The 18262-nt window shown below is 37.3% G+C and overlaps 1 protein-coding gene across 1 annotated transcript; it reads left to right on the top strand.

The window, feature by feature from the left end:
• Positions 1 to 5817: 5817 nt before the first annotated feature.
• On the top strand, positions 5818 to 17083 carry LOC126808453 (annexin A11). Its single transcript, XM_050533163.2, has 9 exons — positions 5818 to 5981; positions 9780 to 9855; positions 10356 to 10450; positions 10831 to 10944; positions 11064 to 11154; positions 11791 to 11936; positions 12805 to 12982; positions 13254 to 13366; positions 16012 to 17083. The coding sequence occupies exons 1-9, from the start codon at positions 5964 to 5966 to the stop codon at positions 16135 to 16137; spliced, it is 957 nt and encodes a 318-aa protein (XP_050389120.2). The 5' UTR covers positions 5818 to 5963; the 3' UTR covers positions 16138 to 17083.
• The last annotated feature ends 1179 nt before the right edge of the window (positions 17084 to 18262 follow it).

The raw sequence follows: 18262 nt of genomic DNA, 5'->3' as shown, positions 1-18262 counted from the left end.
TGTGTAGCAATAATATTATCAGTAAACTGATAATGAAAAAAATAAAACATCAGTCAGGGGGTAATTTGGTAGTTGAAATATTGCTAGCCGGACGTGGACAGTAATTTTTTATTTATTTATTTCTGTAGTTTTGTAACCGGAGTTCAGCTTTAAGGAGTAAGATATCTTCTGTGCGTGGCAGTAGTTAGATTGTGTCATTAAATAGTTATCTATTGCGTACAATCTAAGGGTTCATCATTTTGTTCCTTATGTTTTTGTAATATTGTTGTAATATTAAAAAGTAGTTCTTCCCTTTAATCCACCATGTGGAACAGTAATAAATCTGAAGTTTATATCTTATCTCATTCTTTTCACAGTGCGAACACTGGAGCCTGAGTATTGTTAGAAAACCCCTTACATTTAGACTATTAGATTATTTGCGTACGGTGGGGGGGGGGGCATTTTGTCTGGCAGTTTTGATCTGATTTTCATGAAATTCGAACTCCACCAACAATTCGGTGTAAAAGTGATATATTCGAACGGGTTTTTTTAAAATCAGATAATAATTGTGACCTCTAGGGATCACAAGCTAAAAACTCGATTTTTCGTACAATCAGGGGCTATAATTCAGGAAGTTACGACCCGGTATGCACGAATATCGAAAGGATCCAAGATCTTTGGGTTATAAACATGCATTTCAAGTTTCATCAAAATCGGACGAAAATTGTAAGCTCTAGAGAATCCACAACATTGATATACCATATTTTTACACTATTAGCGTACGAGGGGCGGCCATTTGGTCTGACAGTTATAACATAGTTTGAGTTAATAGAAATAAAACATGATCTGGATGCAACATTTTATTCTAGCATACTAGATATACTATAAAGTCGTACCTGGTCAGCCGCCAAAGCTGGTCTGATTTACATGAAAAACCAAAGCCAATTTATACTAAATTCACTTTGATAACACGGGTAATTAATAATATGGAACAAAAGGACTTATGTAAAGACTACATAATTAAATCATTTGTCATTGATAGATTATCTCACTATAAGCATATGGCAGGCTTCAGAACAATTGATGTGTGACAGCTAACGCTAGTAAACGTCATTAGTGATCAGCGGATTATCTAACTTGACCATTATACATATGGCAGCATCTGGTTCTTTATTAAATGAACAATAGTGTGGTCAATTAGAGAACAGTGGAGAGTTTATTACACATGCGGTCATAGGATAATTATAATCTTTTACCTATCACTGTCTCTCACACTATGTAACACAGTTTTGGTCCGATTTTCACGAAATCAAGGTGTAACGGTGATATATTCAAAGTTTTTTTTTTTAAATCGGAATAAAATTGTGACTTCCATTGGGTCCACTAGCTACAAAACGTGAATTTTCGTACAATCAGGGGCCATAATTCAGGAAGTTACAGTCCGATATCGAAAGGAACCAAGATCGTTGGGTTATAAACTTACATTTTAAATTTCAACAAAAACAGATAAAAATTGTGACCTTTATAGGGGTCCATAAGCTAAAAGCGCGATTTTTCGTACAATCAGGGGCCATAATCCATGAATTTACGGTCCGATACATGCCAATATCGAAATAAACCGAGATCTCAGGGAGATAAACCTATATTTCAAGTTTCGTTGAAATCGGATAAAAATTGTGTCTACAAACAATTGTGGACGGACGGACAGGGGCGACGACAATATACGTCCACATGAAAATGTGGGCATATAAAAATAGGGTCCACAACCGTCGTATTACATATTTGTAATTTGCGTACAAGGAGCGACCATTTTGTCAGGCAGTTTCAGTTTGATTTTCACGAAATTCGAACTCAACCATTATTAGGGTGTAACATTAGAATCATTGACTCCCTAGATTTTTTTAAAATCTCAGCTAAAGAGGTTCCTGTTTACAGAAGCGTGTCCGTAGTTCAGTAGAAAAAAGTTGAAAAGTGCAATAGAAACCTTAGTTTTAGTATTATCGCGCTATATAAATAGAGGATTATTATTAATATAATTAATCCATTATTTATCGCAAATTTCAAGTTCAAGCCCGTGTGTTTACCGTTTCAAACGCTCGATCGCTGCCATTTGGTCTTGTTCTGGAGCGTGAGAAAATATCTATTCATTCACTGATTGTAGTAATTCCTTATTTGGCAGTTTCTTGCATATAAAGCAGGCTATTTGACCCCATTTCATTGGTTTATCTGGTCACATGATAATTTTATCCAATGAAATTATTTGATTTGTAGGTTGCGCATGCGCATTCAATAAAAATTCGCAAGATCCTATTGCTTCCGTCACAATAAAAATACATCGTCTGTTAGTGTTTTCTCAGTCTGTGACATCACTTTAGTGGAAGCAGACGTGATTTCTTAGTCATAACTTGAGTAAGGTGATGGCCCGTACTAAGTTCAGAACGATAAAACAGCTTGTTGGGAAACGTAGAAAATCTAAAAAAGTAAAAACCGCAGCACACGGTACCGTAACAACAATTATTCTGCATATACCGGTGACGATACGAGTAACCTAGTTGCTAGTTAGAACGAGTGAAATAATCCGACGTTCTGTTATGGCGATGAAGGGGATCGGTGGTGGTAAGGCAGATCTTGATAAATTTGCCAAGGTTAAATCGATTTTCCTGCAAGCCTTGAAAAAGAAACTTTTTCGAAACATCTTGGAAAAATCCGGACGCACGGAGGAAGCGAAGGACCACCTTTTAATTTATGTTATGTCGCCAAGATCGTTCGTAATGCATATATGTAGAAGCCGACCCGTCACTTGTGAACAAAGATGTTAATTAATATAGCTGTTGCGAGCGATGGTACATGGCATAAACGGGGATTTACATCCCATTATAATGTGACCTCAATCACAGATCTCCTAACTGGATTAATATTGGATTACAAAGTAATGTGTAATTACTGTCCTGGATGTGCCAAAAATAAAATTGACAGAAATTCAGCCGAATATGAACATTGGTATGCACAACATAAAACTAGCTGCCTGATTAACCATCCAGGGTCATCCAAGTCCATGGATGGAATCATCAGCAGCAGTAATCTTATTTCAAAGATCAGTCGCCAAATTTAACTTCCGTTACACCACGTTGTTGAATGACGTAGATAGCTCAGTGTTTAATGCGATTGGTTCTCTAAATCTATCAGATCAGAATTTTGAAATCGGTCAACTGATGGTCACCATTTTGTACTGAATATGAGAAAAAGTGAAAAATCCACGATAATGGACATCGAAATGAAAACAATAGGCCGTAGTTTTGGGAATACGTGTTTACAAAACAAAATGAATACATTTCTGGATAGACGGGATCAGGGTCGAATTTATGGTATTTGAAAATGTCACAATTTCAAATTTTGCCTTTGACGTTTTTCGTGCCGACAAAGTTGTTTACGAGTGAAAAATCGCATTATCTTCGCGAGTTTTTGACAGATTTTAAGGATTTTTATTTTATCTTGTTCAGATTCTTTATATGACCCATGACATGTGACAGAAACTGACTGTGAATATGAAAGATTTTTAGGCATTCGTTCAAGGATTCAGAAAATGTAATTCATGTGGCACTTCCGGTTCAATCGGCAGACTTCATATTTTGTGTACTCAACAGTACTTTCTTAGCTAGTACAGAAAAATAATTTCAAGCAAATCTGACCTATATTTCGTCGATTTTTTTTAAAACTTTGATCCTTAATTTCATCAAGGAGAAATAATTAAGAAGGTTTCTAATGGAATCGCTCACGTCGCATCGGTTAGATCTACTTACATACTAATTTTCATGAAAATCGCGCAACTTCCGGTTCGAAATCGAACGAATTTTCGAAAATCCGAAAATGCTGATCTGAAGTAAATGTTTTAAGGTACTCAAAGAAAAAAGAATTAGTAAAATATATCAAAAAGTCACAGCTATGTGGGTCAATTTTTTCATCGGTCAATTTCGGTGATTTCGGATTCGTAAAACTTTTTTAAACATAAGGATTCCAAAGCCACAGCCCATTCATGGAAGGGGGCTAACCAGGAATGTATTAATTTTGGAAATTGGAGACGAATTCACGAAACGGCGGCCGATTTCGATTATTTTCAAGTCGTTAATGGGAATTTTTCACTCGTAAACAACTTTGTCGGCACGAACAAATTAAAGAGCGAAATTCGAAATTTTGAAATATTCAAATACCAAATATTCGACCATGAGCCAGGCTTTCCTGAAATGTAATAATTTCAGAAATAGGAGACGAATTCATCAAACTACGGCCTATTGTGTTTATTTACTAGCCCGTTAATGTAGATTTTTATGTATATCTATAATGTTACAAACTATCGTAAAAGTTTGCTCTAACAAATCTGTTTTTGTATTATATTATATTGTTTATTATAAACTATTTATGTAATCTATTTGCAATGTCACCAAGTCATATTTGTAACTTTTGGTCTTGGATCTATACTACAGAATATTCTATTCTATACGAAATGAAATGAAATGGGGTTTAACGTACTACTTTTCTACTCCTATACTGGGCTAATGAAGACGGGCATACCCCATACAGTGTGCTATGAGGGAAATTTTGCCCGGGCGGCGGCACTATCCCCTACTCTTATATCGAATTCCAACTGCCCACGGGTCTTTTACGTGCTTTCCAATGTATACACGGTACTAGGCAGCTGTCCTTGTTAGGCCCTCCGTTCTGCACCACTGACAAGGGGAAACCACGTCGGAAAATCCCGATGAACTTTCTCGGCCAATGCAGGGATCGAACATCCGACCTCCTGGGCGACCTTCGGTTGCACGGATTTTCGTACTATAGTCGAACCATCTGCATGCGAATGACATTTAGTTCAACCAGTGGTCGTGACCAGCCGTACCATGCGATAAAGCACGGTCGGGATAGTTCAAAGATGGCTGACAAAACTGACACTTGAGCAGATTCTCTGAAAAATATAATAAAATTGCCGATTCTCGTTGCGTTATTTACACCTTGGTCGGTATTGTAGGGGGCATGTTGACACCCGAAAGTTATTGAATGGGCATTGTGGTATAGATGTTGAATTTGATTTTTTTTTCGTCTATTTTTGATGAATTTGACAGATTAGGATCTTCGTATTCGAATATATATATGCACACGACAAAAAACTACGTGTGAAATGATCTTGGTTGGGTGACATAAATCCAATGAAAAATATTCTGATATTGACTAATCCTATTTGTAACCTAGTTTAAGCTTGCTTTCACATCGCAGTATGGAAAATTAACTAGTTTTTAAAAATACATGAGTAAATAGGAGAAAATATAGCAGACGGAACAACTGACATGGTCGCCACCATATTGAATAGTCAATGGCTAGGGCCATTTGCGTTTGGGTGCTGGTTCAGGCTGTAGTCGCGACCATAGTCTACATCCGAAGGTCGCCCTGGCTAGCGAGCCGGCGTCTTAACCACCTAGCCACTCTATATTCTATACGATTGCTTAACAATTATTGAAGTTTGATCCTGACTGTTTAACGTCGGCGCACACAGTAGTGATATCGCAGTTCGGTCGATATAAGAGAAGGCGATAGTGCCGCTGCCCGGGCAAAATTTCCCTCATAGCAGTAAATGGTCAAAACCAAATTTCGAAAATTTTTGCCCTCTCTGTATGGCGTATGCCCGTCTTCATTAGCCCAGTATAGGAGCAGAACAGTAGGACGTTAAACCCCATTTCATTTCATTTCATTTATTCACTGTACTGCGTGTAATAATAACTATAGACATCGCCTTACTGTTTCAAAATGGACTCGTCCATGCTGGCTAGTTGGTTAGTGTAATAGGTTGTTACTATTATTAGTATATAGACGCCATTGGTTGTTACTAATACAGCTGTTTTGGGAAGTTAACGGTGTAGTGAATAGTCGACGGATACAGTATTGAATCTGAAGTAGTACATTGTAGTATACACATTTAAAGATATTCTAGTCAAATGGCAGCCTCTTATAAGGTAATATTTCATTTAAAACAGTTCTCAAATGCAGCAATCAATTAAATGTCGATTTCACCACCCTACTCGGTGTTGAAATATACAGGGGGCGTGGTCATGGCTGGTTCACAGCGAAACAGCAACACATTAATATGCAGGTAAATACAGGTTAGACCCCATCGGGTTTGTTTGAACGTGCTATGGCTTCATTTTATTAACATTGAAAGGTACAGAAACTGGTAAATAGTTTAATTTCGTTGACAAGTACTTGTAGGTCACGTATCCGTAGTCATATATATATATTTGAGGAGATAACTCTATTAGATCTATTTTTGATGAACTTATAATCAACAAATCCCATACTGTTCACCAGGCGGTAGTTAACCTACAGAACACATAGCGATTATCTATAAGTAAAGTAAATAAGTAAATTTTATTGCATAAAAACGCCCACGAGGAGCAGCATACAATTACAAAAATTACATAAATACAATACAACAAATATACATGTAACAAATAAAACGATCATTAATACAATGCAACAAATATACATGTAGTAAATAACGAACGTATTACATGTATATAAAGCTAGAAATCTATTAAATATCTATAGACTGGAGAACCATGTCATATCTCTGGAGAATTATTCTGCTGGCAAGATGGGCTAGTGTTGGCGGTCATAGACGTACACACATGTACAGTTAGAGGGTCGCGGATAACCGCCTTGTACCACCTTATGCTACTAATTCGGATAGGCCCAAAACAACCCGAGTGCTACCAATATGCAGTCATAGTATGTACATGTATATGGAATTTTTAAATTCCGATGTTTTTGGAGATCAGGCGTTGACATTATCAAATCATTGATATAATAGTTTACAACATAAGGAATTAAAATAATGCATGGTAAACAATAGATTAAAGGCTCAATCAATACCACTCTTGTTGTAACTGAATAATATGTCCCAATCTTTATTCTGGTCAACAAATTGTACTATTTTACAATATTCCAATTAATTGGTGATACAAATTTCATCTTAACACACCTAATTTAAAAAATTGGAAAAATTCAACTAAATGATTTGAAAAGCCTAACGTAAACCTTTTCAAATATGACTTGGATTTAATGGATAATTTACACAACAGGTAGGACACTTAAACATCTAGTACTTAGAATAAGGCTATTATTTATTTTCTGGAGCTGTCAAGCCAGCAAGAGTGTTATTGTCCTTTTAAATCACACGCTTGTCATTGTTGCAGGACGGAGGGCCTGGCAAGGTACAATGTATAGCCGTTCAGATGAGACGAAGAACCGAGGTTCCGTGTACACATTGGCGTGTACGTAAGGACCCATGACAGTTAGAATTCAATATAAGAGAAGGCCGTAGTGCCGCTGTCCGAGCAAAAATTTCCTCATACCACACTGTGTGACTTATGCCTGTCTTCCTTAGCCGCCCACCCCCACCCGTCTTCATTAGCCCAGTCAGAGCAGAACAGTAGGACGTTAAACCCTATTTCATTTCATTTCACTTCCTTAGCCCACTAGGTACAGAAATGTAGGACGTTAAACTCCATTTCATTTCATTTCATTACATTCTTGCATAGTCGTTAATGCACTCCAGATAAATTTGTGGACATTGCCCCGACTCTTGAAATCAATACAGTATTCATTTTAGATTTTTTTTTTCATTTTGTTATGATTAAAATTATATTCAAAATACATGTACTTCAGATATAAATTACAACAGATAAATAGCCCACTATCGTACACGGTAATAGATTATGAGAGAACTTGGATGGACCTTCGTGTAAATGCACTATATTTATGATAAATGGATGTAATATATAAATTAGAATCCCAACTGCCGTTCGGTTAACGGGAGCCACGGTGGCTAAGTAGGTTTATAAGACGCGGGCTCGCTAGCCTGGAGGTCACGTGTTCGATCCCTGCATTGGCCGAGAAAGTTCATCAGGATTTTCCGACGTGGTTTCCCCTGTTGGTGGTGCAGGTTGGAGGGCCCGACAAGGACAGCTGTCTAGTAGTACGGATGTGACAAAAACTGAGATCTCGTAGATCCCCTGGCAGTTGGAATTCGATGCAAAATGTCCCTCATGTGCCCGTCCAGTAAGACGTTAAACACCATTACATTTCATTTCATTTTGTTCGATTAATTGATTTTAGGGTATGGACAATTATTAATTTATTTTATTTGTCTGTTGACTTATTAATTTCTTCAAAACATATTTATATCTCAATAGTATCGATTATCTCTTCGTAGGCTGGACGTTGTTACCTTTTGCCATATTCGGTCTTACTAATCACCGACATAAGCGAGTGAAATGAAATGAAATGAAATGGGGTTTAACGTCCTATTGTTCGACTCCTGGGCTAATACTGGGCTAATGAAGACGGGCATACGCCATACAGTGTGCTATGAGGGAAATTTTGCCCGGACAGCGGCACTATCGCCTACTCTTATATCGAATTCCAACTGCCAGGGGATCTTTTACGTGCATTCCAATATATACACGGGACCTCGGTTTTTCGTCTCATCCGAAAGGACTAGACAGCTGTCCTTGTCAGGCCCTCCGTTCTGCACCACTGACAAGGGGAAAACCGACACAAGCATTTTTCATATAAAATTGAAAACATGTGGATGATTAAAATTTCATTTATCCATATTTTTAAAAAAGTTCTTAAATCGGTCACTAGCAAGGAGACGACCGTTTGTCAAGCGAGTAGGGTGTTGACTGGTTTGTTGGTGTAAACGGGGCAGTCCTCTCCCACACTCACCTATGTTATTGCCGAATCCCGAATAATGTGCTGACAAGTTATTCCGGATTCGCGAATAACGAATATTGAGCCAGCAAGTTTTTCGGGATTCGGGAGTAAAACATACCGATCTACCTTCCATCCGACCATTTCATCGTTTTATCCGACATAAGTGAACGTTGGGTGACCAACTAGCAAGGAGGCGACCGTTTGTCAAGCGAGTAGGGTGTTGACTGGTTTGTTGGCGTGCACGGGGCAGTCCTCTTCCGCTCTCACCTATGTTATTGCCGAATCCCGAATAATGTGCTGGCACGCTATTCCGGATTCGCGAATAACGAATATTGAGCCAGCACCTTATCCGGGATTCGGGATTCGTCAATAAAACAGACCGGCCTACCTTGCATCCGACCATTCCTCGCTACCCCCGGCCGTAGTGGTAAGTGAACGTTGGGTGACCGACGAACAAGGAGGCGACCGTTTGTCAAGCAAATAGGGTGTTGACTGGTTTGTTGGCGTGCACGGGGCGGTACCTTAATAACCCAATATGTAGCAAATAAAAAAAAATAATTATACATAGTTGGCGGATAAAAATTATTTGGTTTTTTGGGGGGTTTTTTGCATGCAGTCTATCAGAACGATACACGTCATTGATTCTGCACAGCACAATGTATGATAAAACAAATTCACATTTCGAAATTAATACATAAGACGTCACTGCTACCCCCAGATTGTTATTTATTGTATTAAAAAGGATTCCCCGGTTGTACGTGACAAGGAGTAGGGTCGCCTGTCCAACCTCGTGGGTTTTCTCCGGGTCCTCCGGTTTCCTCCCACCGCTAAAGACCCCTGCGCGCAAGCGAATGATTGAAATAAAATTGAACCATGTGTTAGTCCCGAAATGACCTAGTTTGTGTCGAGTGGACGTTAAACCCCATTTCTCTCTCTCTCTCTCTCTCTGTATTAACATGTAGCTTCGAGAAAGCACTCAGTTCCAATATCCACTAATTACATAATTAAATAATAATAAAGCTGATTCTTAATTACAGCCCACAGTTTTCCCCGCAACCCCCTTTAACGCCGAGGATGCAGCTGGAAAATTACGGAAAGCCATGAAAGGACTTGGTATGTTATAACTTTGTTAATTGGTCTTGTATTTTTATACGGATATCTATAAAATGCATATCTCCACATGTCTAAGAGCGGCACTGCTGGCTGTTAAATGAATAAAAACCGCTTGGTGGGTTGTATGCGATTTTTAAATGCCCATTAATTGCTATCCCGGCTATTACCAAGGCAACGTCGAGTTCAAATAGCAACAAAGTTGCTCTGGTATGACCTGGCAAGGTACAACGTATAGCTGTTCAGATGGGACGAAAAACCGAGGTCCCGTGTACACATTGGCCTGCCCGTAAAAGATCCCTTTGCAGTTGGAATTCGATATAAGAGTAGGCCGTAGTGCCGCTGTCCGGGCAAAATTTCCCTCATAGCACACTGTATGGCGTATGCCCGTCTTTAATTAGCCCAGGTTAGGTGCAGAAGCGTAGGACGTTAAACCCCATTTCATTTCATTTCATTTATTAGCTGAAACAATTATTGACAAGTGGTATATTATCGTGTTTTAGGGACAGATGAAGCTGCTATTATTGATGTATTCAGGAGTCATTCTAACGAACAAAGGGTGCAGATAGAGAGACAGTTCAAAACAAATTATGGAAAGGTAAGTATTATTTTTTTTTTCATGTTAGTGTATCTACATGTGTTTTGAACCATGCCACGTGTTCATATTGACATTCCACGTAAAAAGAGCTGTAGGTAGTCAGATTTAAGTACTTTTTTCATGTTAGTGTATCAGCATGTGTTTTCAGCCATGCCTGATGTTCGTATTGACACTCCACGTAAAAAAGAGCTGTAGGTAGTCAAATTTTAGTCGCTGTTCCTAGCCTTTCTGTTTTACACTAAGCAACCGAAAACGGAAAGATCTGGGTTAGTCCCGCAATGAAAATAACCGGAGCAATGTGCTGTTTAGGAGATGTCATACCCTTTTTCATTTATTCCATATAAATGCAATTTCGAGTTACCCTTTTCTTTTTCTTTTAGGATTTACGTGCCGATTTAAAATCAGAATTAGGTGGAAGATTTGAAGATGTTGTTCTTGCTCTATTGGATACACCAAGAATCTATGATGCCAAACAAATTAAACAGGCCATAAAGGTATAAACTGGTAATTCGTTTGAAAACTATGTTAAAAGGATACAGAGGGGAGATTTATTTGGAATTGTATGTCACTTTTAATTTGTAATATTCATCACAGTGTTTTGAACGTTTCGCAGGGGGCTGGTACAGATGAAGCCACGCTTATAGAAATTTTATGTACCAGATCCAATGCTGAAATAAATGAAATAAAAAAACATTATAAAACATGTAAGTTTTAATAATTACTCCACTAGTATTTTCTCAACCTCTCCCATTAAAGTTGTTGATTTCTTTCTAGAATTTGGTTCAGTAGAAAGAACAAGATTAAACTAAAGACTGTTCGTTACTCCGGCAACTACTGTAGTATAGAAATTCTATTATTTCAAGGATAAACTCTGTCAGTGAGCAGGGTTGCCTGTCCAACCTCGTGGGTTTTCTCCGGGTCCCCTGGTTTCCTCCCACAGCTAAAGACCCCTACGCGCAAGCGAATTAGGGAAATAAAATTGAACCATATGTTAGTCTTTAAATGACCTAGTTTGTGTCGAGTGGTCGTTAAACCCCATTTCTCTCTCTCTCTCTCTCTGTCAGTGAGCCATGTACGTGACGAGGTGGTTAAGATCGCCTGTCGAACCTCGTGGGTTGTCAACGTGTCGCCTGGTACCCTCACACACACATCCTCACTTCTAATGACACATACCCGCAACGTATTATTGAATGAAAAATGTAAAAGATGATCTAGTTTTTGTTAAGTGGATGGCAACGTTCACCCCCCCCCCCCCCACCCCCCCGCGTCTCTCTCCCACACAGATATTTCAAACGTATCTTCAATATTATTATTATTCATATTCTACTCTTATGTTTCAGTATTCAAATCTGATTTGGAAAAAGACATTGCATCTGATACTAGTGGCCATTTTAAACGTTTATTAGTTGCCCAATCAGCAGCTAACCGTAGTGATGCACCACCTGATACAGCTCTAGCACAACAAGATGCGCAAGATTTATATAAAGTATGTGAGAATATTTGAATATATAAAACGTCATATATCAACACATTAAACCCCGTCAATCTGTTTTAAAATCCTGGGCCCTGTTTCACGAAATTTTAACTAAAGATAAAATCCAAATTTTAGTAGATACTTTAATTTTGATTGGCTAAGCACTAAAATCAATCTAATATTATCCAATCAAATTACTAAAATTTGGATTTTATCTTAGTTAAAACTTCGTGAAACAGGCCCCAGATCCCGGGTTCAAGCCCAGTTTTAACTGAGCAGGTTCCTTTTTTCCCCTTGTCAGTGATGCATGATGGAGGAAGTTGAACAAAAACTTGTAGTCCTGTAAACACGTCTGTGCGCACGTAACATAACCCTTGATAGTAAGAATTCGATAAAGAATAGGGGGAGACGCCGATGTCATCCCACTGCATCCCACTGTAGTCCTGTAAACATGTCATCCCACTGCATGACGCTTGCCCGGTGAAGAAATGCAGGACGTTAAACCCCATTTGAATTGATTTCATTTCAAAAGCTAATGCATTATAAGGATTCTAGTAATTTAAAGATCGATAGAGATATGTACTGTAGAATACACCACATTCTATTTTGAGTGACAGGGGAGCGCCACTTCGACAGCTAACACATGCATTATTACTGTAATATTCACACAAAGCATGAAACGTAACATCAGTAGTTTATATGTTTTATACCCTACTTTAAAATTATATTGTACTAATTACAAGATACGGGTGGTATCAGGTGTTCGAGAAAGGGCAAGATGTCGTTGCCTTGTTCACGAAAGCCTTGGCTGCTAACAATAGGTTAGACCCGAATGTCAAGAACTGAATAATTCTAGTGTTTTAAATTGTGTATTTAATAGGCTGGTGAGAAGAAAGCTGGCACTGATGAAGCAGAATTTAACAGAATTCTTTGTGCAAGGAGTTTTGCACATTTAAGGGAAGTATTCAACTTTTACCAGGCCCTTGCTGGGAAACCTTTAGAAAAATCCATTAAGGGTGAAACAAGTGGATACCTTGAAGATGGCTATTTGGCTATAGGTATTTAAATAGTTTAAATATAAATTAACCAAATACTTATGTAACCCTTTGTAATTGTTATCAAATGTATCATATTTTTTAAAGAAAGTGCATAACGTTCGTACGATTGTGGTCATTGCTATTGTTAAGCTAGGTCAGAGTTGATTGTGTCCGAGTGATACCAATACCCAGTGACAACACGACTAAATACAAAATATGACTAAATACAAAATATGAAGATTTCTTGTAAAGTTACATTTGAAATTGAAACACTTAACGTGTTATATTGCAGTAAAAGTTGCAACAAACACTCCAGCATTTTTCGCAGAGAGAATATACCACAGTATGAAGGGTGCCGGAACAAAAGATGAGGCACTAATTAGACTTGTCGTGTCTCGATCTGAAGTAAGTTGGTTTAAACATAGTTTATTGTACCAGAACATAAATACAGTACAAACGGATTGGGACAAAAGTTACGAAAACTTACTGATGCCCTCTCCACATACATTGTAATTGACAGTTGTAATAGTACAGTTGTTAAGAATCCCAAACAAATGAAAGATATAAATGTTTTAATAAATAGTTAAACATCCCATTATTGTAAAATTATTAAATATTCGATTGGTGAAAGTAATCTTTTTTACATGTCCAAAGAATCTCACTGGCAGATTTAATGTCTTGTTTTGAAATTCAATGTGAGGAATACTTACGAATAAAAAATCGAAATCAAAAGTTGCAAGGGGAAAATTTCACAATGTAATAGTATTAAGTATACAAAACGTTTTTACAGTTGTGCAATTACGACCATAGTTTTATTGAGGTTGAATTCAATTGGCCAATTTTTTGACCACTCAGAGAGTTTTTTAAGTATAAATTTAGTGAAGTTTTGTTGCACCCAATTACCGTGTCATCGGCAAAGAGTTTAGCAATATTACCCAAACCATCCTGCATGTCTTTTATGTAAACAAAAAAGAGAAATGGGCCTAGTACAGATCCCTGGGGTACCCCAGAGGCACCATAGGCCACAGTTCCATAACCTGAAAAGGAACTGTTAATGAAGACGCTTTGTTTACTACTGGTGAGATAATTTTCCACCCAGCCTATCATTCTATCACGTATACTATAGCTAGATAGTTTGTGGTGTGGAATAATCCCGACGGTTACTTGTTTTGTCTGGGCCGTTGTCCTTTTTTTATTTTAGTTTTAGGAGAAGATCAATAATCTCTTGATCGGTAATTTCCGGCATATGAAAACAAAGAGTTTGTTCGTTTGGGAAAATACGGAAATTCCTTTTTGTCATCATTATTGGAAACGGAACCAAACAATGTATTTAAAAGCTCGGCCTTATCGAAATCTGAATGTGCAATAATGCCTGTATTGCTTGATATTAATGGTGGCATGTCAGAATCTACCTTTTCATCTATATAATGTTTAATATGTTTCCAAAAATCTTGAGGACTCCCTTCTGGATTTGATAATTCAGATACCAACCTGTCATTGTACCCTGTTTTTAAAACTTTTTTTTAAAATTGTTAACTTTATTACGCTGATTCTTGTATTTCATTATAAAAAAAACTAGGTCGTTGTGTTTGAATTTCCCGCTTCCTTAAACGATTACGAATCCGAATCTCCTTACGTAAACTTGAATTAAACCAGGGTTTATCCGAAGGTCGAATAATTACTTTCTTCCTGGGAATACATTCGTTTGTACATTTCGTAAGGACTGAATAGAAGATATCAACTGAGTTAAGTCAAGGGGAGTGAGTACTTTGTCCTAATTAAAATCAGAAATACGATTATTTAACTTTTCGTAGTAGCTAGCATGTATAGAACAACTTCTCGTTCAAAACATGCGTTAGAATATGTACATAAATCTAGAACCGCGGCAACACCTTAATAGTCTGATATTCTCTTAACTATATACTTCCAGTTAAACATATTAATCTCGTCTTAAATAAGAATTGCGTCTAGCAAGGATGGTTTTGAAGCAGTAACTCTAGTTGGTTCATAAATAATATTTTTCAGATTGTTTGTCAGTATCAAATCATAGAGTTGACCATTTTTTAGACCCAAAAGATCAAAATTATGTACACTGTTTGAGAATTGATAAGCCAGTTGATTGATGATGAACCAAAGTAACCAAGATTCTAATTCTGATCTTCGTTTACATGATAGTTTCTTATCAACATACACAAGTATCACCCCTCCCAACTGAAGTTCCTATCCTTTCTAAACGGCTGTTGAAAATTTTCAGAAGTAGGAATATCATTGTCTGTTTTGTTATCAGGGTGCGTTTCTGTACAACCACAAATGTGATAATCTTCGATCAGTTCTGAGACTGGGTCTAGTTTGTTCCGAATGCGTCGCGCATTAAGATGAACTATTGACACATGACCCTTTGACGAATGGATAGGACCAGGGTTTAGCTTGATGCCTCCTGATAAGTGGTGTGGAATATAATACTATTAAGCGATTAATGTGCGATGCGGTAATTACATTGCAAGCAAAAATAAAGAAATAAACCAATATATTATAGCATCTTATATGAACCCCACAAGTATGTACAACCTCAAAATATAAAAAACATTAGTGTGGCGCCAGGCAGGGTACGCTTACTCTTCCGGACACCTGTTACCACTGTTTGTCATGTATTTTGTTCACGGTGAACAGTCCATATGCTGATTACACTATTTTGCCTTATTACACTATTTTGCCTGTACCGTTTTTTTAGGACTTCGAATTTTGTCTAATGGTTTGGATTGTTGGTACTTGGTTTTATTTTATTCTTATCAACTATATATATATATATAATATATATATATATATACACACACTAGATGATCTTAATATACCACTTGGTCAAAACAGAGTACTGATGCAATTTGTTGTCCAGCAATTTTAAGATCAGCCAGTTCTAGGACTGGAGCATAAAACTAATACAGTTGGCAATTTACAAATGTTGGTTTGTGTCGTGATCGGGGTACAAATTCTCTCCGAACTAAGATGCCTAAACCTAATGGAAATATTGCATTTTTATTTTTCAATTGCAGATCGACATGGGTTTAATAAAAGAAGAATTCCAAAAAATGTATGGCAAGACATTAGCTAGTTTTATTAAAGGCGATTGTAGTGGTGATTATAAGAAAATGTTGCTGGCTCTGATAGGCGATATTTAAACAAATTAATACTGGCTCAGGCTATTGTTTATATAATTATTATATATTTATTTGTTTATTATATACATTTTATACATGAATAAAGAAGAAAAGTATGTAACACGTGTGTAGATCAGAGTTATTTTAAAGCGGAAATTTCAAATTTTTAAGTTATATTTTTAAAATTTATTAAAATAAAGCCTTAAAATAGATGGTATCCATAAACAGCCCTACCTTGTTAAAGAATAATCCTATTAATCCTATAATTCACTATTGCCAGCTGAGAAATTGGCAAAAATATCATTTTCAACTTCAAATTCCAACGTTGAGGAAATGGCAGACCATTGTTTTCAATAGGAAAACAAGGGAGGTAATTGTGTTGCTATTTCCTGTGTACCTATGATCGCATAATAGTGAGTTGATAATCTATTGAGCAAAAGACATAGAAATAATTATGTTTTGACTTTCTTAGAAAATATGAAATTCTCGCTTTAACTTGAAAATGATTATAGAATTATTTTTTTTTTCTTGATTTTACTTAGTCAAATTAGGCAGTATTTGTAGTGGGGGGAAGAGTGGGGTTAATTCAAATAATATCTGGTCACATTCTGTAGATGTATTTTTATAGGTATACAATTGTAATTAATGAGAATTCCATTGAAGGGAGTAGATGTATTTTTATAGGTATACAATTGTAATTAATGAGAATTCCATTGATGGGAGTAGATGTATTTTTATAGGTATACAATTGTAATTAATGAGAATTCCATTGAAGGGAGTAGAATCTATCACTAATATTTATATTTCTCGTTTCAACCGTTGTATTAGGGCACTAAACAGTGTATACTTTAAGCACTGAAAAAATATAATTTAACAAAATTTATTACTTCATCCACATTATAATTTTCCAATTAGAAATGAACGTGTTGATGTAAAACAAAATCAAAATACAATAATTACAAGAATATTAACATATTCTTTTGTTGTTTTTTTTTACCTAAATAATAAATATTGCAACCATCAGCAAATAAACCGAGAATATAGCAAGTCCCTCGGGATTTTCCACACTGGTTTCCACCTGCAGGAAGGAAAGACTGACAAGGGAAATGTGTTTAGATGTCCAGATGAAACGGAAACCGCGGCTCACTTGTGTGCGAGAAAATGCAGAATATCCCTCATAACATAGCGTGGCGGATGCCCGTATTCAGCTGACCACTTGGGCAGAGGCGTAGCCGTGAAATATATATTGGGGGGGGGGGGGTCCGCAACCCTAACCCATAACCTAACCCTAACCCATTTTTTAAAACCCGTAAAAAATATAAACAAACACCATGTGGCCATGCTGTCTACCAAGACACCGCGTGCAAAAGCATTATGGTTTAGGCGGTTATGTTTTTGGGTACCTACATGTGATTCACTCTGATAAGTGGCAGAAAAAATTAACAAAATATTACTGACAGGCTAACTAGACACAATGTTATGGAACACAGGTACTTTTCACTTCACACATGTTTCCAGGATGATTATCTCTGTGTTTTATTTTAGCAGGATAAACCATATTGGGATATGTACAGGTTTTATACAGATAGAATCTTAACTAATTCTAATAATTGTTGTAAATAAAAAGGAGTTTGGGCCTACTATGTAAAAAAATTTTTAAGGGGGGGGGGGGGGGTCCAAGTATATTCAGACCCCCCCCCCCCCCCCAGAAAAACAATTTGGGGAGGGGGGTCGGCATAGGCCATGAAGTGTATTGAAATTTTGCCCGGACAGCAAAGTTTCGCATACTCTTTAACGAATTCCACTTGTCAAGGGTTTTTTCAGATTACCTGCATGTAAACTTGTGGACCTCGGTTTCTCGTACCACCCGAACGACTAGGCGTTTCTACCTATCCCGGCCCTATGTTTTGCACCACTGTATCTGACCTGGGGAACCCAATTTTGAAAATCCCAAGGGACATTCTCGGCCAACTTGGAGTATGATGAATAGAAGAAACAACATTCGAGGCCATGCCATTAGATTTCCTCGCAGATTAAGGTCATCAACATGACAGTGATATATCTGGACCAAAGAAAAATCAACGGTGACCCGGGGACCTTCTGTTCGATTTATATGTTTCACCTTTGGAGCCATGGTGGCTCAGTG

This window comes from Patella vulgata, chromosome 1, assembly GCF_932274485.2.
Source record: "Patella vulgata chromosome 1, xgPatVulg1.2, whole genome shotgun sequence".
Classification (NCBI taxonomy): domain Eukaryota; kingdom Metazoa; phylum Mollusca; class Gastropoda; family Patellidae; genus Patella; species Patella vulgata.
Note: the sequence above shows the minus strand (reverse complement) of the source record. Positions and strands in the feature narration are given on the sequence as shown.

Bases quoted from the DNA above. Each gene is read 5' to 3' on its own strand.
- LOC126808453 (XM_050533163.2), top strand. The intron at 10,451-10,830 runs GTAAGTATTATT...TTTTTCTTTTAG, and splicing joins TCAAAACAAATTATGGAAAG to GATTTACGTGCCGATTTAAA. The intron at 11,937-12,804 runs GTATGTGAGAAT...TGTATTTAATAG, and splicing joins ATGCGCAAGATTTATATAAA to GCTGGTGAGAAGAAAGCTGG.